The sequence below is a fragment of the Armigeres subalbatus genome, chromosome 3 (genome assembly GCF_024139115.2).
Source record: "Armigeres subalbatus isolate Guangzhou_Male chromosome 3, GZ_Asu_2, whole genome shotgun sequence".
In the NCBI taxonomy this organism is placed as follows: Eukaryota; Metazoa; Arthropoda; class Insecta; order Diptera; family Culicidae; genus Armigeres; species Armigeres subalbatus.
Genome location: NC_085141.1, coordinates 209744881 through 209766294, shown reverse-complemented (window position 1 = coordinate 209766294; position 21414 = coordinate 209744881). Strand labels below are relative to the sequence as shown.

The 21414-nt window shown below is 38.0% G+C and overlaps 1 protein-coding gene across 1 annotated transcript in view; it reads right to left on the bottom strand.

Annotated features, from left to right (window-relative positions):
• Window positions 1–15295, bottom strand: part of LOC134227984 (protein spitz-like) — a 156326-nt gene extending 141031 nt beyond the window's left edge. The window contains exon 1 of the mRNA XM_062709715.1: window positions 13343–15295. Coding sequence (XP_062565699.1) covers window positions 13343–13511 — 169 coding nt within the window. The 5' untranslated portion in view covers window positions 13512–15295. The remainder of the gene's footprint in view (window positions 1–13342) is intronic.
• Between the last annotated feature and the right edge of the window lie 6119 nt (window positions 15296–21414).

The window sequence follows — 21414 nt, the reverse complement described above, 5'->3', positions numbered from 1 at the left end:
TTTTACAGTTATCATCTACTAGGTTTCTAGGCCAAGTTACCATTATTGCACAACGATCGATGCTCTAAGTCAGTGAAACTCAGCATTTTTTTTCATCTTAAACTGCTTATCGTGCAATAATCACAAATCTGCTACAAATATCAAGCTAGTTAACACTCCATTCGATTTTGGTAACATTCAGTTTTGGCAACAAAGCCATTAGATTTTGACAAAAAAAGGTTTTTTTTTTCAATGCTCTGAAATCTGTTTTCCCCACAAGTGACATGAACGCAAAATTTAAATAAAACCGTTTAAAATCCAACGCGCGTAAAAACAATCACGTAAAAAACGCATAGTTTCCAATATCCGCGAAAAACATCGCGTAGACTCAATGTTGGCATAAAAACAACGTAAACCTCAAAAGCCACGTAAAAAATCGAGTAAAAAACCCGCGAGGTAAAACCACGTAAATAACGATTCTAGTGTCACAGTAAGTAAAGAAATGTGGGGTATTTAGCATAAACAAACATCATTAGATTTTTTTTATTCGTGTATTTGTTACTAGCAGACCCGACGAACTTCGTTTCACCTAAAATTTATTTATTCTCTGATTAGTTTTCGAGTTATGCAGAAATGTATGTTTCATTTGTATGAGGGCCTCCCTTTCCAGAAGGGGAGGGGTTTCGAACCACCATAGAAACATATCTTCCCTTTCAAAACCTCCACATGCCAGATTTGTTTCCATTTGCTTGATTAATTCTCGAGTTATGACGAAGTTGGTGTTTCATTTTTATGGTAGTCCCTGCTTTCCAAAGGGGGGAGGGGTCTCAAACCATCTTAAGAACCTTCCGCGGCCCCCGGTGTAAAAATTTGTATGCAGAGGGTGCCGGTGAAGGTTCTTAAGATGGTTCGAGACCCCTCAATCTGCCTCTTTGGAAAGAAGGGCTCCCATACCAATGAAACACAAATTCCTTTTCTTTACTTAAGAATTAATCAAGCAAATGGAAATATAGCATATGGAGGTTTTGGAAGGCAAGAAATGTTTCAGAGGTGGTTCGATACTCCTCCCCTTTCTGCAAAGGATGGCTCCCATACAAACGTAACACAAATTTCTTTATAACTCGAGAACTAATCAAGTAAACGGTACCAAATTTGGTATATGTAGGTTTTTAAGATAAGAAATGTTTTCATGGTGACCGAAATCCCTCCACTGGAGAATCGATTTATTACCCGTCTTCTAAATAAATTGCGAATGTTCAAAAAATCCCAGAAAAAATCAATTTTAAGCGAAAAGAAGTTCGTCGGGTCTGCAAGTTATTACATAAATCAATAATCCAAAAGAAACGTTTGCATTCAAGTGATGCGCAGTGTTCTAATTTTGTACTAGGTTATTTTATAATAGAACAAAATTGTCAATTTATGTAAGGGTCGGATTGCAGCAGGCCATGCGCACGGATGGTTGCTTTTGAATTTACTGTCACGGTTTTGTTCGTTGCAGCAAGAAATAATTTTGTTTATGTCTATATTTTATATATATGTACTAGAAGACAAAAGTTTAAGTGATCTGAAGTATGAAATTTACGCGTTTGGCGACCTTTAATAAAGTGTATTTCTTAATTGAGCGCGCGAAATCGTTTGTATAGTTTGTATTCGGGGATGACTTTGGTGAAATATGTGTAGCTGTGTGATAATATCAGAAATACAGTTTCAAAATTGAGCGTACAGAGCATGGATTAGATGAATATATTCGAAAATTCCAAAAGAAATTTAATTGTTGGCTCGGTTGTTTTTAATGCATTTCAATATTCATCCCTTCCTTCAATGTATGCGTACATAAAATGGTTGAAATTGTTTCTCGAAAGTTCATTTATTTGAAAATAATCTCAAAATACGCCTATTAGATGTTACAAAATTGAGCGTACAGCTAATGTTTTTCTATAAAATTTCTTATTATGAACACGATTAATGTATTTTAGAATTGTTTTTTCATGATTATATTTATAATAATAAACATCCGCTACTTAAACATTCAATGTTTTGAAATTAAACCATGTTTTAATCAAAATGGCGAACAAGTAAGATGTATAAACAATGCTATTTAACAATTCAATGCTGCTGGGCAAAATAGATGCTTTAAGATATGGATTTCACCGGCATCGTGTCTTATATATGATAGACAATCGAATTCGAGCGAGACATACGATAAATTTGGGAAAATTCAGTCGGTAAATGATGAAAACAGATGTAAACATACAAAGAAAACGACAAATGTTGGGAACGGCATATTTCAAATTAAGTATAACTTTATTTAAAAGTCGATGTATAGGTAGCTTATAAGCTCAGGACACTCATTAATAATAATATTACTAAAAGAGCAGCACACGGATACATTATAAGATGTCATTTCATATTTGAAGACTCAGTCACCGTAGGAACAAATTTGGTTGAATCATTTAAATTCACCAAGATATCATTAAATAAGCTGCCAAACTCTTAAAAAAGTTTATTTTTACTCGCCACATGGAAATCATCCAATTGCATCCCTTATGGTAACAGACCGTGGAGTTTAATCCAAATTTAATTATGAAATTACGATTTGAGGCTATATTTACAATATTTAATCAGAAGTGCTCTACGGGGTTGAAAAGCTGTTTTATGTTCGGTACCCTAAATAACATGCACCTTGTACTTTTAGAATTTGACTGTGAATGATTGGATTTAATAATATTACTCTTAATGAAAGACCTGAGACAATAATCGAGCTTTAAAACAAATTTAAGTTAAAGAAATACTAAATTTGAATTATGTCATTCCTAACATTTGTCGTTTTCTCTGTATGTTTACATCTGTTTTCATCATTTACCGACTGAATTTTGACAAATTAATCGTATGTCTCGCTCGATTTCGATTATCTATCATATATAAGATACGATGCCGGTGAAACATACAAATTAAAGCATTTATTTTGCCCACAGGCATTGAATTATTAAAAAGCAATGTTCTTACTTCTCACTTGTTCGCCATTTTGACCAAAACATGGTTTAATTTCAAAACATTGAATGTTTAAGTAGCGGATGTTTATTATTATAAATATAATCATGAAAAAACAATATTAAAATACATTAATCATGTTTATAATAAGAAATTTTATAGAGAAAAATTCGCTGTACGCTCAATTTTATCACATCTAATAGGCGTATTTTGAGATTATTTTCAAATAAATGAACTTTAGAGAAACAATTTCAACAATTTTATGTACGCATACATTGGAGGAAGGGATGAATATTGAAATGCATTAAAAACAACCGAGCTAACTATTTAATTTCCTTTGAAATTTTCGAATGTAGTCAACTAATCTATACTGTACGCTCAATTTTGAGAGTGACTGTTCATGGATGAATAGCGTATTGCTCAGAAGAGTGAAGTGAATTGTTCGTGGACACTAGCAGCAAGGATGTTATCGATCATTTAGTAATCTGCCTTCGATCATTTAGTAGCTTGTCAATAACTCATTCCAGAGGCTAAATTTCAAAATGTGTTGTATGGTGGACATCTAGTGCAAAGGTTTTTCTACAACTCTGCCTAACAGTTCGTTGTTTGAATTTTACTAATAACGGAGCTATAGCGCTAGTAGCAGTAACTTAGACTAAATGATTGCATATTTTGTTATCACTTATAGTATAGAAACTAGCACCGCAACTCCTTCAATAGTGAAATTCGAACATCGGCCTGTTGAGGAGAGTTGTAGAAAAACCTTCGCACTGAAAGTCCACCATACAACCATACAACATTTTGAAATTATGCCGGTGGAATGAGTTATTGACAAACTACTAAATGATTGAACGCAGATTACTAAATGATCGATAACATCCTTGACTAGCAGTGATCTTTTCTTCATCCGTTCATGTATCCGGAATTGGATCAATTTGGTAAGATTGTTTCAATATGTTTTTATATGATTCCAAAAGGATCCATTATTCGATTGATAATGTTAGCATAAACAGGCGGGGCTTATTGCAAGTGAAAGTGACCTCGGACTGGAGATGAATTACCGGGAAGTCTGAAATGGGTCGCGGAAGCAGCAGTAGAGCTAACAACTTCTAACTCCTGGGATAAAGCTTAGTTTAGTACAAACAGCTTTCTTCCATAATACCACTGCCGGACAGTTGGGGTTAGATTTAAGATACACATGAAGATTCACATAACAAAATTGTCAATTTATGTGTTAAGCACTTCATTTATCTGAAAATCTGTAAATCTTATGCAAAGTTTGAATATGATAGAACACAAGACAAAACCTGGGGTGGCATTGCGCATCTCGATTCGAAACGAGCAAACCATGCAAACTGCCATACTAAAGAGTTATCGAAAGGAGATGCGCAATGAGGCCCCTGTTTACCTTTTCGAGAATAAATAAATTATTTGCGGATTCGAAGGATCAGCTTGTATTTCAATAAATCCAAAGGCAAGAAACAGCCAAACACAAACCGCGTTAAGAGCGACCCCAGTGTACGTCTTATCAAAATTAGGCTCCGAAACAAAGAATAATTCATCCTGCGTTCACACTTCGTAACAAAACTAATCCAACTAAAACAGCTGACCAAATAGTTTCAACAAACATAGCTGCTTCATACACCAGTCTAACAGCCGCATTGATGTTGTGTCATTTCACGGATGCACATAATGCCGCTGTACCAGGCACTTACACCCTGACTTCGAGTAACATATCGGTCTATTTGTTCTAGCGGTACTATGGAAGAACATAGCCAAGGAGCAAAAACGAAAATCAACTTCTCGTTCAATAAAACTTTATTACTCTGAATCTTTAAGACATTTTACTTAAACAACGAAACACCCTACAAACCTTTGCCATGACAACAAACTTACTAAATCATGAGGGAAGTTAATTTGAATGCCAATGGAAAGGGTTGAACGTTTGGGGTTCGTTGGTTCATGGAGCAAGGTGGGACCATATGGCAATATGAAGTTATTCTAACCCTACGTGATGTGATTATTTCCTGCTTAACAAATTTCAAAGTTCAATGACATATTTTATAACATGTTCTTTGGTACATCAATGTTAATCCCATATGGACGCATGGAAAAAATGATATAAATCTTCGATCGATTCTTCAAAACTAGCATTTCAACTACTTCGACTACTATGAGATGTTCCGATTATCTTTGAATTAAGTGAAGACATATTCTGAAGGGAATGTAAAACATATCCTCGCCCAACGGAAGATTCCTATTAATGATAGCATTCGCCATCCTGTAATATCTATTCTATTCCAGTTTCCGCAATTTTACCCTCCAACTGTTCACGACAATCCGCCAATCATGATAAATCACCCATGTAATCTGTGGTCCGGTGGTGGCCGTCCAAAGAAATACATTACCCTAACGAAATTACTTCCCAGCTACATTGCAACAGTCTTATCTGGAGCACGTGCAATGTGCTGTGACCTGTTTAAAAGGATAATCATGGTGTAGAGTCGAAGAATTGCAATTTCCTCCCCACTTAGGAAATGATGTTTGTTTTCCATTGTGCAGTGAGGACCCTTTCCGCTTGACACCCTTGTCGGCTGGTACGGCTGGCTGTTCCCAACTTCTTCGGCCATGCTGCTAGCTAGACTGGAAATAGGTTGAAAATCTTGAATTCTAGTTTGTTCCTTCTATTTTGCTCGGATAAAAGCATTGCTCGTGAAGAGGGTTCCTCTCTGTGGCATTCATATGTTGCCGCTCATCGAATAACAGTCCCAAGTCGGTTGGGAAACAAACGTACCATAATACTCTTATGCGAATATCGTATAGTATAGTGGTAATGTTCAATGATACTCAATATCAGCGCCCTCTGTTCCGGGGTGTGGCTCATTCTTACTCCTTCTTATCGCGCTGTCTCCCTCTCACGCATCTCCTTAAGCAATATTTTCTAAGAACCGGCTCGAAAACAGACCGAAAAATCAAGTCTGAAAAAAATATTCACATCTGTCGCGTCTAGGTTGCGTTTAATGCGGCGTACTGTATAAACACATATAAAACATCGGAAGAAGAAGGATCTTCTTCCGAAAAAGTGTGTATACACAAGCATTTTGGCAATGCACCACATGCTGCCGCTGCGCTGCTGCCTCCATTCGTGCGGTTCGCCGAGGAGGGCTCCGGCTCTTGCGTCGGGAAAGGAAAGGAAACTGAAAGGAAATGGCATCAAAATGTGTGCGGTGAACTTGCTGGTGAAAATGATCGGCGGCAGCAGCGAGCGGCGGTTGTGGGGGTTACTCAGCGGCGATCGTCATACAGACAGGGACCTCCGTCTGTTCCATCAAGAGACCACGTTGTTTGTAGGCAAACGGCTACGTGCGCATCGTGCGAGTGTGCGTCATTTGGGAACATATTGAACCGGGCACCAACCAGGCTATGCGCCGAATATATTTGGAAATTATGATGTGTGTTATGTTGGAGGTGTGTAGCAGGCGATATAAAAAATAAACTGAGAGTTTGTCAAGTTAGCAACATATCTTGTAAAAGACTTGCTATTGGTTATATAAAATCGTTACTAATGGATGGTGTAGATATTGTCAGACAATTTAACTATTTCACATACGGTCGTATCTTGACCATCTAAAATATCAAAAGCGATTTTTCACGACTGTGAAATGGTAAAAATACAAAGAACGACAAGTTTGTATTCAAATATTTCTTGATGAAATCCGAATGAAATGGTCTATTCTAAAACTAAAACCCAAATAATTCAATCACAGAAGCTGACAGAGATCAAATCACTATTCAATTTGAATACCATGATGGGAGGTAAAATTGATAACTCTGTTGGTGTCAAGGAGAGATGGTCTCAATCATTTAGTCATTTGTCAATAACACGTTTCAGAGACTTCATTTCGAAATGTGTTGTATGTTGGACTTTTAGAGCGAAGTTATTTTTACAACTTTGCCTAGGAGCTTGATACTCGAAGACTGAAACCCTTTAACAAAAGATATTTGAGTTACCAGATAAAGATTGTCGCTTCGATTCCTTTGGTCTGCTGTCCGAAACATGTGTGGTACCTAACTGTCAAATCCTGTGTATTTTTCCTTTATTGACATAAATAATTTATCTTATGTTGTTCAAATACTTGACAAGAAGTTTTTAAGCCAATGAGATGGCAAGTAGGCTTTGAAATTAACACAAAACAAATCAAAGACAAATCTAGATTGCTTTGAGAATAGGTCGTATGTGCAAAAGGGAGTCTCTCTTTGCTTGCACTCTATTTCGCTAATAGGTAAGCTAATTTTGCATATTTTACTACATTTTCACTCCAGCACGATAGACAAAGCTATTGTCTTTAGATATCTGCCAAGAAAACCGAAGTAAACTTTAGTATAGTTCTATAATAATCGAAAGAGAATGAAAGTATTTAATACCCACTCACCAAACGCGGAGTTTCTGGCGCCATTTGTTTTCGTGCAGAACATAATTGCAACAAAAGTAACTTTGATTACAACTTACGAATCAAAAAGTAAGATAAGCGAAATACAAATCAAATGGATCTCTTCTAAAGGTGTGTATTGAACTATTTACAGTTTTAGTTAAGTCAATCAGTCTGTTTCAATTTAAGTATTTAGTTAAAGAATAGCTGAACGGATTTTGATCCATTGATTCAAAATCCCTTCACGGTGGACGGATTTCGATTCAGGAGGTGTTGATTTAATTAATTATTTTATCATGTTTTTCTTAGATTTCAATGTCGAACACTTCAAAAGTAGAGGCCTTCGTGCTTTTGTACCAACGACAAACGTTTAATTTGCACTCGATTCCTATTTTGTAGAGACTTGTACTGGGATGATAAAACACGACCGAATTTTTCATTTAGGTGTGTTACCAATGACGAAATACTTACTGAGTTTGTTAATGCTTCTTGTGATGCTGTTGGCAACGATTTAATTCCACTAAACGTTTTGAAAATGTGTGTTACTCTCTCAAACATTCGGGATTTTCCCCTCGATTGGAAAAACGCAAAAGTAATTCCAATACGAGAGATTGACCACTCTGTTACTGAAAGAGACTATCGTCCGATTAGTATTCCTTGAGAGCTTTCAAAATATTCGAATCATTACTCTCTCAGCAAATATATGACCACTTGACACACAATGGTCTGTTATGAATGTCCTTTCTAGTCTGGGTATAGGAAATCATGCAGCACCGTCACTACGTTTATTAACTAATTTTGAGGTTTACAGCGAAGGAGCGATAGTTTTGAATGTTGCTAGTTAAACTCCTTGCGTTATGGAGCGCTATGTTAATAAAGTTATTAGAACGTTTCCCTAGAAAAATTTTGGGCTACGAAATAACGAGACGACATCTGGCAAGAAGCGTCAAACATAGCTCTGGTCATAACTCACAAGTCCCAATATTCACGAGTCCACGGGTCTTTCCATGACAATTGACCGCCAGCTAAGGGTTACATACTTTAGCTGGAAGTGTAGCCTGGGCACTGTTGTCCTTCTGACATCAGATATAACGGCGACGATTATTGGCAAATTGGACGCAAATTGACATAATCGAGTGAATGGAGCGTAATTTTCGATTCGTATATAGACCCATCGAACCGCGAAGGAGTATTTGAATCAGTTTGTGCATTGATATTTGAATCAGTTTGTGCCGGCTGGGTACGTTCACGTTTTTTGGCTGGAGCTCGCGAGTTTCTACACCTTCTGGCCAATAAAATGGATCGTTAATAACAGCAACTAGATCTTCAGAAACAGAAACTTTAAACGGTATTAATGATAATTTAATCATGTAAGTATTACGCAGCACTAGTTTAACACAATTTAGCGTAGACTAGAAAATCATTTAGCTACTGGGTTTATCTTCGTTATTGAACTCAAACAGAATTGTTGAAAAACTTCAATGCTACAAGCCCACAATACAATCCCTTTCAAAGTTTAGCTTCTACAATTAGTTATTAACAAATGAGTCAAACTCTAACTAAATGAATGAAACCATTCCACACCATTGGTGGGAAGTTGTATTTTTGTGCAGCATCACAACGACTAGGCTAGATGTACCAGTTGTGGCTATAGCACCAGTTGTCGCACTAGTGCTTTATATGCCAAATGGCCAATCAAATCACCGTAAACCAAGTTCATATCGATAAAGCATATTCATATGATACGATAAAACCTTTGATCTCCTCCAAAACCAGCAAAGCATAATCGTAAAAATTGATTTTGCTTAGTTTTTGACGTCCTTTGCACCAGTTGTCGCACTAGTGGTCCCTATTTGGCCGGTCCCATAAGAAAACAATGGGATTTGCCAAATAAGGAACCAAAATTAAGAAAAGTGCCACAACTGGTGCATGCGTTCCTATTGTGGATTAATCAATTTCGATGATTATAACAAATTTTATTGTGGTTTTCACAGCTGTTCTAAGGAGCAGGAAGTAAAACCTTTCGCTTGATATATAAAATCCACCCACATGCCTTTTACTTATTTTTTAAAAAATAGTTGTTCTTATGTATGGCGACAATTGGTACACCAACCCTATTCAATCTCAGATGAAATTTAAAATGAAAAAAATAAAATACGACAGAATTACAATACATTTTATTAGGAAGTGAATATTTTATTATCTTTGATGTGTAATAAATGTACAATAAATAATATTTCCAGCAAAAGTTTGAAAATTGGTAATGCAGTAGAAGTACTTCTGAGTTTCCGAAAAATAAGTTGATTCTTTTATTGTAATCCGAATTCAATCAAATTTACAAAAGTTCAATTTCAATATAAATTCTTAAAGTTTTGAGAACCTTGAGAATAAATCGGAATTAGGAATAATCACAGAAAACGATAAACTGTCGATACCTCTTCGTTAAGAATACTCAAAATATATACCGTAACCAAAAATTACACTTAAGATAAATTATGATAATAATTATAGATCATACACGAGGTTTAAATTACTTATATTTATTATTATAAATTACTCAGAGGCTGTCAAATTGTATCACAAAAAAAAGCGTAGGAGTCCCTCTGTTTTTTCCTTGAAAATTCTACTTTATTGAGAAAAAATTGGGTGAAAATGTATTGTTCAAAGTATTGGCCATCACTAGCCACACTCTTCTACCATCTTTTCTGGCAGAGGGCGAATACTATGAAAGTAGAACTATTTTTATTAGGAGTTTTTCACGAATCAAGCAATTTTGCGATTTTTTCATAAGTGATCTGCATGTGCACTCGAACGGAACAAGTAATATTCGGAAGGTGTAATATCTGTGAAATAAGGCAGGTGCGGTAGAACTTCCCATTTCATTGGTTCTAGGTATGTGATGCTGAGCGTTGTCATACTGAAGATTATTTTCTGTTGCCTCTGCTAGTATTGTAGCCGTTTCTCAGGCAATGCTTGGCTTAATCGAATCAATTCCGTCTGATACTATTTTCCGTTGATTGTTTCCTTCGGTTTCAATATATATAGGGATTTCAATATCGTATAGGGAATATCGACATGGTCCAACCAAATGAATATTCCAAATCCGAAACCGTCACAAAATAAGGCGAGATTTCAAACGCTAATAGCTTCTCTATCTTTCGGTCGATTTCCCAGATTACTTATCAATCGACTCGGAAACTCTCTAGCAAATTGTCAATTGCATTAAAACAATTGATTATCAACGTTAAACTATTGAAAATTCGAATCCTTTATTAGCTCAGTAAAATTTCCAAAACTATTCAATTCCGTTTCACATAGCGCGATTAAAGCATTAGTAATTAACTACTTTTCGGGTATTACCTATGATTGAATTGTAACAACATACATAATAGATGTTTGGCTACATTCAGGGTCAGGGTTTGTCAACAAGACTATCGCACTTGTAACAAGTTGGAAAAAAACTGATTGAGATAGGCGGCCCCCACCGAGGGAGTTTGATAAAACGCTTTGTTCTCGCTCATTTTATGTTGGGGAACATGTTTTTTCGCAAGTGGGGCTTTTTAAAAGAAATTTATTATAAGCAGGGTTCGTAATTCTCACTCATTCTCACGAGCAGAGAATGCTCCCTCACGCTGATTTTACCGAGAAATCGGTTTGCGGGAAAATAAAAAAGGTGTGATGAGAGACGACCTTTTCTCCCTCACTACCAGTGTCGTGAAAAGTTGATTTGCTAGTTTTCTCACTCCTTTCTTCCTTTTCGTGCCATCAACAATTGCAAAAAGAGTGGCCTTTATGGAACAAACATCCTAATCCCTACATGCAGTCGCTGTGGTGTTATGGCAATAGTGGCCGCATCCCATCGCCATTTTTGTTGATGTTCTAGGTTCGAATCTCGTTGCGGTTATAAAAATTTTGTAATTGCTTGCCGAAATTTTCGCGAAAAGTGAGTGAGGCGTAAAAGTGATGAAACGAAAAAAGAAATTCATCAAGTAGGCACGATTTCTTCTAAGTTTGCTCTAGAGAAAAGAGATGAGTAACATTTTTAGTTTTATAACGCTCTTAAAGACCATTTCCCACTCTATAAGTGTGGCTTAAAACTATTATAAAACCAAAATGTTACTGGGGAAGGTTCATCCATTTACTGAACAATCTAGGGTAACGGATGTAATGTTAGGCCTGGATACAACGTTGGCTCATCATGCAAATTAATCAATAATTCAACAATAATACATCGTTTTGTAGAACGATATTTATCAAGGCTTCTTTGAAAATGTGTATCAAGCCGACTTGATTCATATTACGCAAGATTCATCACTTAAGCAGGCAGGCAGAGCAAGAGATTTTTCTTTTGCCCAATAAAGTAGTTTTTAGAATGGACTTACCTATTTTCGCACATTAGATGAACGGATAACAATCCCACTATTTTAGCATTCATGTTAAATTTACTATTTTTATTAGTATAGTGAAACAATTAACCAAAACTTTTTTGAACACTCGTTGCCAAAATTCGGCTGACGATTTTCACTTGAAGCAGCACATTATAATTGCCTACCTTACGGCTTATACAAACGATGTACAGTGAATAATGCAACAACATTTCATGGGCCGAAAAAGCATCCAACACCAGAGCTGATATTAGGGAAATTGGCCGAACATAAAGTCCCCATTATTGTTGTTTTTGATTACTTGGCGTAATAAACAAAAGTATGAAAGCCATTTGGCGTCATAATTACGGTTAGATCTTCAATATATGAATATTTAAATTGATAAATTTAATTTATTTTTTTTTTTAAATTGATAAATGTGCTCAACCACAGCATAATATGCCAAGGTTTGAGCCTTTTCCCCTATATGAATTTTTATTGTTGCCAAATTCCAACACAAAAATAAAGAAACATCATCTTATGCGTTTTGACGGTTACCATGCTGGTTGATATGCAAGTACTGGTGAAAGAGCTATTCCGTCCATCATATCATCGTTATCAGTTATTAGCATTTCGTAATATGAACCAGAGAAATTCGATTTATTAGACCACTTATGAAAACTCAGATAAGTAGCTATTTAATCGCATACGATCACTTGGTAGGTTCGTAAAGCTCAGCATATACTGAACGTTGGCTTTGTTGAAGATAGTCCATATTACAGGAATATTGTAAAAACCCAGATTAATCCACCTAGCGGTGAGGATGCCTTTCTCGATTCAATCATTTGGTTTTGCCTTAGTGTGATACACATCATAAATATTTGCCTACATTACGGCTCGTGCAAACGCCGTAAGACGAATCAACCAAACAACCATATATGGTTCAATAAACCATTTTCTTTATAACTTTTGAACGCAATGACTAATCGCGGTAATATTCTATATGTGATCAACTATGGTTTGTCCCCCATAGAATGCAACTTGTTGCGAGAAAATCGGTTAAAAATTACTATATGAAAAAGTGGCTAAAGTTTTTCGGTTTTCATTTGCTTACACACACATACACAGGGACAAACAGACATTTGTTCAGCTGGACGAGCTAATTCGATTGGTATATAACATCATGGGTCTCCCAGACTTCTTATAAAAGTTCGATTTTGCAGTGAAATGATAGCCTTTTGTTACAACTTTGTTGCACGAGAAAAGCAAAAAAAAGATTCTCGACACATTGATCAGCGTGTTAAAACCGGGGGCCCTATGGTATTGCTGAGCAACTTGATAATAGTTTATAAACAGTGAAAAAATGACCAAAATAGCAACTATTTTGATCTAAAGCTATCTTCGTAATCATGTCCCAACGTGTTTGCACGTATGTAACTGAGATATTGGGAACAAAAGTAATCCCTGTGAAATAACTTGTCTAACGAAACTCAAGTGCTATTAAAAAAAATCCCGACCGGCACCCCACTCTTGATTACACTACTAGCAATAAAAAAAATCAATAACTATAATAATTACCTGAGAATCTTGCTAGGAACTTGAAAAACGTGCTGCTTGCCGGCGCAGCCACTGTGCTGTCGGTGTAGTGAAACATTTTGTCGAATGTCGTTTCGACCATGGAGCTAGTAGCATAGCGGTTTCTTGCGAAATGGATCATCATACCGTCGTTCGCTTCATCCATCGCCATCGTACTGATGTCATTGATTGATTCAATTCTACTGATTCGATGCGTTTGTCGTTTTTCTATTAGGAGCTTCCTGCTGTTTTCTATGTTTCATCAACTTGTTTTCTTCTCACAGCATTACAAAAAATGGCTTTTCAGAACAACATATCTGGCACTTCTGTTGTTTCTTCCTCAGACTTGTTGGACACCCGCACACAACGTTGCAACACACTTGCTCACGGATGTGTTAAACTATTTTTGACACACCTAATACGCAGATGAAGTTGTCACGGGGTTTACAAATCTACGATTCAAGTTTTTGGCCGCCTCTCGACGAACCGATTTACCATATGCATTGACAAAATTTTACGGCGAAGTTCCTAATGATTGGCTATCATACAGATTCATCGTGGAGAGTTGTGTCAAATTTCAATTTAGTGATCAACATTTCGTCTATTGTAATAAAACTTGCACATATAGTCACTCGCAAGTATTCGGAACATCGTTGGTAAACTACATTGCGAGTGATTTATTACCATGAACATCTTGGAATAAACTTTTCAATCACATATTCATCTTCAAATACAACTGACAGATATAGGTTAACGTTAGCGCACATCGTTTATTTCATTATGTTACTCATGTACTTAGCTTTAATTACACAAGTTTCACTTTTATTAACGAGTTTACCAATGTTAACGACAAGCTATGTTAACTTTTACTAATATTACTGAATTTCACTAGTTTATGTGTTCTTTTCCGCAATTTCCCAAACCTAATCCACCGTCGATTGTTGTTTTTCTTCCAACTGTTGCACTAAACTTAGCTCAATCGCGCTACCGCCAATCCCCATGCGTGTCCATACGCAAGCTTAGCAAATGCAGATATGAGCATGTGAACGTGCCGATTCCATGCTAAGGTTGCACTCAGATGTAAACTATGTTCTATTTATCGTTCTATGTTCTGTAGAATCATGCCACGGTAAGCAAGGCTAGCACCACATCAATTTGTAGCGTAACTTCTCTACTATAGTAGGAGGTGCTATCCATCCACTGTTTTGTAAATCTCCCACAACACCTTACAGTGATCTCACTGGATATATGTCTCAACATTTACTTGTTTACATTACCCGAAGAAATAGCAGACTCTTACACAAATAAAAAATCGTGTGTGCGACCGTGCGCCTGTTTGAGGGTAATATTTCTTCTCAATGTATAAATACTGCTTTTACTTCGCCTCGGTACTAAATTTACAATTTCTCTGATCCACCATTTTTTATCATTCAATTATTATTCATCTTCCGTCTTCAATGGAAACTGTTAGTCTCAGCAAACACCAATTCAATGACCCACTCAGCACTTCAGCCGCAGCCTAATCAACGAGAAACTAAGTTGTAAATGGCAATGGTCTGCTCCGATATCTTCTCATTGAATGGTTTCCAGAGATGGTTTTAATTCCTTCCTGCTTTTGATACCTTCAGAGCTGAACTGTCACTAAATTCACCAGATCATAACACATTCCTTCCCGTAGTAAATGCAAAGTACCGCACACAATTACACTCAGTGTTAATGAATTACAGCAATCCTGTCCTGATAACTGTCAAACCAACAAAACAGTATGCTGGAATTTTCGTACAAAATGCATGTAAACAATTGGGAGTTATCGTTTTCCAAACAATTAGCACCTCACTCGTACGATTTGATGTTGTCCTACAAAATGTTACGCTGGACCGACCGAAATAAAAAAAAAACTGGGATACAAATAATATTCGTGTATATCTTTCGAACTGCTATCTCACAATGCACACATATTTCCCTTCGCACTGACAGGGCAATGCTGAAAGCTGTTTTACTCCATTCTCTGGCATTCTTCGTATCAGTGTTGCCACATTTCACGTGGATCTCCATTCCGCTCGTTACACAGTCAGCCAATATTAGCAGTCTCATATCTTATCCTCTTTATAAGTTGAAACTTGATGCCATTTGAAGCTATGCATATTTTTTTCACTAGTTTGCAGTGCTAATTGAACAAAATTAGCCACCTTCTTTTGGTTTTCTCTGTTATTTCAGAAATTGCGCTGCAAAATTTGCACTTTTTAAAAATAAATAAATATATTCCGACTATGCCAAAAAACATCTTTCCAAAAATATATGTATGTGGCATCACTGCTTTATATCTTCGGTTTTTGCATTTAGTGTTGGTGCTTCGTTTATCTTCGGTTCCTTTCGGAAACGACTGAAGCAGGAGAAGCATTGATGACGGAAGCTGATGGGCTGGATTATTTGAATTGGTTCACTGTTTTAAGGAATAGAGAAATGAGAAAATGCTATCGTAGGTAATAGTGAGTATGGCTATGGTTGATGGCCCACGTGTTAATTGATGTATGATCATTTAAGTTGTTACAATCAAATTATAATAGAGTGCACTGCAGTGTGATGAAAAATTCTAACCATTGTGGTACACTACATAATACCACTGTGGTACTCAAGTACATTAATAGTATACGTGAGAAACACTGACAGGTAGTTGTATGCTGACATACAAATACGATACTGAATGTATACACTTTAAACCAAATTTAAACTGAACGGGTGAAATACTCTATTTATTCCACACTTATTAGAGCTTTTATCGTTCAAATGATTAGCGATTGATTCTATTTGAGCAAACATTGATATGAGGAACTTAAATCCGTAAATGAACTTTGCGTTAAGGTGAAACGTGAAACTGTCTAGAGCTGCGACGCATTAAGTGCCGTGTTTAAATTCTTAAAACATGATCCTTATAGGATTTTTAGGTATTCAAATTATTTTATACCCTGAATCTGTAATGAACGATCTGTAAAAACTGAGAATGAATGATCAATTTTAATCATGAAAAGTAGTTTTGAAGAAATGAGCTAATCTAAGATGTCTATGACATAGCGATGTTATCAATCAAATTTATTATTAAACATCCCTCAAGAAAAAAAGCTACTTCGATATTTTTGAAAATTTTATCGCCACTTGGTGCATTCCGGCGGTGAATGCTTGGATAGCACGTGCTATTTGTACTGCGGAGAAATTTTTCATATCTATAAGAGCCTTGAAAAATGATCACGAAAGTTGTCATTTTGTTGCAAGGCACAATACAAGCCTCCCGGAATACAAAACAAAATTCACTCGCATTTTTAAGGGCACATCACTCAATAGGGAAGCAACGCACAACTGTCATCTTTATTATTCCAGCTTGCTGCGTCGCAACATGCGTGGAATAATAAAAATGACAGTAGCGCGTTCCTTCCGTTCTGAATAGCGTGCCCTTCAGTTTTGGATTCCTAGAGACTTAAAGACCTAGAATCCCTAAATCTAAAATCCCTCATTATATTGTACCTTGCAACAAAATGACAACTATCGTGATTGATACGAAAATTATTTTAAGTTTTTAGTGGAATGTATTTACTTGTCATAAGACGAAAGACGGAATTAAATGGAATTGTACAAACTCGTCTTATGACAAGTAGCTATCGTGATTATTTTCTAAAGGGCTCTCATAGATGTGTAAAATTCATCCGCAGTTCTAATAGCACATGCTATAAAAGTATTATTCGCCAGGAACCACCAACAATAGAGGCAATAGAGTGTTCAAAATATCAAAGTAGCGTTTCTTGGGGTATGTTTTTCTTAGGCAACTATCTGGCGCTTATTTTTCATTGTGACCAAAAATAAGCGGAGGAGTAGATTTTTTATGCTTAGTTCAATTTAATAAGAAGGAAAACCCTTCAAGAATATTCTGTCAAGCATCGTCTATTCGTCGTTGCCAATTGACGCCGTCGGTAATTCGCCGGAAAAAAATGCAAGAAGCAGCAACTTGTAAGGCCCTCCTTAGCCTAACGATAACACGCATGGCTGGCAATCAAGGATGTTATCGATCATTTAGTAATTTGCGTTCGATCATTTAGTAGTTTGTCAATAACTTATTCTAGAAGCTGAATTTTAAAATGTGTTGTATGGTGGACTTCTAGTGCGTATGTTTTTCTACAACTCTGCCTAATGATTTGTTGTTAGAATTCAACTAAAAACGGAGTTGTAGCGCTAGTTGCAGTAACTTAAGCTAAATGATTGGAATTTTGTTATCATTAAGTCCAAGTTACTGCAACTATAGCTGTAACTCCGTTACTAGTGGAATTCAAACAACGAACCATTAGGCAGAATTCTAGAAAAACCTTCGCACTAGAAGTCACACCACATCTTGAAATTCAGCTTCTGGAATGAGTCATTGATAAACTACTAAATGATCAAACGCAAATTACTAAATGATCGATAACATCCTTGCTGGCTATAAGCAGTACCTACTTCGCACGTAAGAATATCCGCAAACACACCTGGCAACATCCGAGTGGAGACACTTGTTCACAGATAGACCACGTGCTGGTCGACGGACGACATTTCTCGGATGTTATAGATGTAAGGTCCTTCAGAGGTCCGAACATCGACTCGGATCACTATCTTCTAGTTGTAAAATTCGGGCGCGACTTTCCAGCGTCACGAATTCACGAAACAATAGAACGATGCGTTTCAATATCCAACGCTTATCAGTTGAATGAGTTGCTGAACAGTATACCACCAGAAACTTGACGAAAGGATAAGAGATGCCACCGGATCTGGTAACGTCAACAGATTGTGGGAAAATATCTTGGAAAATATCCACGAAGCTGTGACTACAACAGCGTAGTAAGTGTTAGACACTGCACAGCGACGCCAACGAAATGGTTGGTTTGATGCGGAGGGCCAGCAAATGACGAACGAGAAAAATGTTGCTAGGAGTCGAATGCTAGTGGCTCGTACCCGTTCCAACAGAGCGATACAGTGTTGCAAGGGCAGAAGAGAAATTAATCAACCGCAGAAAAAAAGGCAACACGAAGAGAGTGTGATAGCTGATGCGCAGGAAATATGTATAGAAACCAATGAAAATAAATACTAAGGTATGGAAATCCATATATTGTGTGCCTACCTTTCGTGTAAGGCGAAAAAGCTTTCACTACTACATTCGAACGAGCTCCCATAAGAAGCCGTGCAAATATGTACGTCACCATTGGCTGTTTACATTTTCCATCATCCACTAATACACTTGCATTTGGTCTTCTTCCTCACCTTCTATCTATTCTCATTGGATAGAAACGATATGCGGAGGTTTAACGCAACTGTCAATGGCGCGCGGCATAAAGGCTCCCCCAGACCTAAGCGATTTGATCCCCGCAACGGCGACAACTAGCCGCCGCGATTCTATTGTTGGGTCGCTGCAGGCAATGTTCTATTTACGCTTCCATACCAATGGCGACAGAATCGCTGTCGCCAAGCGTTAGTCGCGTCGCGTGTGTTTGGGGGAACCTTAAGACTGCGCCAGTACCCGCCATATGCAATGAGCGACAGGGGAATTTGCTGACAGACAAGACAATGGTGGCAGCCAGGTGGAAGGAGCACTTCGAAGATTTGTTGAACGTTGAAAATGAAGTTGTATTAAGGACCAGGATGGACATAGTCGGCGACGGTCAAGCTGTGGAGCCAACATTGCTGGCGAGGTTAAGAAAGCTCTAAACGACCTGAAAAACAATAAAGCTACAGGGAAGGACGAGATCCCGGTCGAGCTTCTCAAACACGAAAGTGAGCAGCTGCATCAATCAATCCACCACATTATCCAGAAAATATGAGAGGATGAAGAACTGCCTGCCAGCTGGTTAGATGGCCCCATATGCCCAATCTATAAGAAAGGGCACAGACTAGAGTGTGCCAATTACAGAGGGATCACCCTTCTGAACTCGGAGTACAAAATCCTGTCGCGTATCCTGTTTAACAGACTGAGACCGCTTGAGGAGTCCTTCGTCGGCGAATACCAGGCAGGTTTTCTTGAGGGCCGATCAACGACGGATCAGATGTTAGGCTTAACCATTAACTCTACCAAGACATAGTACATAAAGTCCTAGTGGTGTTGGTGCTGAGGTAGTACTTGATGGGGATGTCTTTGAAGTTGTTGAAGAATTTGTTTACCTTGGAACACTTGTGACATGTGACAATGACGTTTTCCGTGAAGTGAAAAGACGTATTGCTGCTGCGAATAGGGCCTTTTATGGATTACGTAACCAGCTTAGGTCCCGCAACATGCACATAAAATACGGCAGACTTCAGTGGGCTGGTCACTTAATGCGAATGTCGGAAGAAAGAATAGCGAAAACAATATTCAACAGAGAACCAGATAGGGGCCGGCGACTTCGTGGAAGGCCACGAACACGCTGGCTGCACGCGGTGGAATCGGACCGGGACCCTTTACGTTCGGGGAAACTGGAGGAACAACGCCCAAGACCGACGATTATGGAGCTCTACAATACGCCAGGCACAGGTGTATCGACGCTGTAGCCAACCAGGTATCCAAGTAGGTAAGACGCTCGGCTACACTTATGATCTCCCCGACATATAGCTGCTGTGTGGACTCCACGACATGGATGAGAAAAAACTCATCGCCAGATCTGGCGATGTGTGTATCGAGTGTATCTGGAGCACGGCTCCACCACCTTCAAGCTTTGGTTACACCGTTGTCGGCTGGGAGTGGTACAGGCCTTTGTACCACATGATCCCACGTTGCATCAAGTGTGACGATTCCCACCTCACCGACAAGTGCGACAAGATGAAAATACCCGACCCCGAGTGCGCCAACTGACGCAAAGAAAACAATACTCTCCCGAAGAGGAACGGAATTACCTGCCATCCCAGCTCCCCGACGAACGATTCCTGTACTTCCACCACACAAACGACTGGTGGCAGCAGCAGCATTGACTCAAGCTCTAGGACCACATGCTCCATCCACCAGCGAATGGCCTACTCTTCCGGCAGCCGGAGATCGAAGATGTTCGACTGGAATAATCTGCTCAACACTACACCCCGAAGCAACTGATGCCGATCACATTTCGACCAGGTTTTCACTCGTGTCATGCTCACTTAGATTCAATCATTCCTGACCTTCGTTGAAGACAACTTTCAGCTGCTTACAATGTTCCTAGATCTCTACCAATTTTTGTTCCTAACCTAGTTCAATATAATGGTTTGGTATGACCTTGTCGGGCGATGCAGGTATACGGTTTTGTCAATGCGAGGTGCTTGATTCATGATTTGGACACCATCTTATCAGGCCACAAGCAAGGCCGAGAGAACATAGGGAATCAAATCAAATACACCGTCTCGCTCGAGTTACAAGAACAGGCCGCACACATTATCAATCAAGGCTGAATGTTATGCGTTCGGTGTCAGTGGTGCCGGGAGTAGGTGAACAAGTAGGACATGCCCTACACGTGAAAATACCTGGGTAGGACCGTTGAAGGTGCTCTCCTTAGCCGTGCTGTAAGACGCGCGGCTACAAAGCAAGGCCATGCTGAGGGTGGCTGGGTTCAATTCCCGGTGCCGGTCTAGGCAATTTTCGGATTGGAAATTGTCTCGACTTCCCTGAGCATAAAAGTATCATCATGATATACGAATGCAAAAATGGTAACCTGGCTTAGAAGCCTCGCAGTTAATAACTGTGGAAGTGCTAAATGAACACTAAGCTGCGAGGCGACTCTGTCCCAGTGTGGGGATGTAATGCCAATAAGAAGATGAAGGAGGACCGTTGAAGCATTGTCTACTCATAATTATTGTAAGAATATACCATATCGATAACTAATGTATCTAATACTATCAATATTGTTAAGGCAAAGGAAAGTTTATCAGAGGTTCAACTGACAATCGTGGAGGTTTGTAAAGGAAACATTTTTTTCCGAAAGGCTCCTTAGAATCTGTTGGGATTCCTATTCTTTTTATCCAAAAAAAGTTCTCAATGATATATTGAGATTTTCCAAGAAGTCTTGAAGTTTCTGCTCTTTCAAAATAATATTAAAATTATTCTGGAAGTATATAATTAT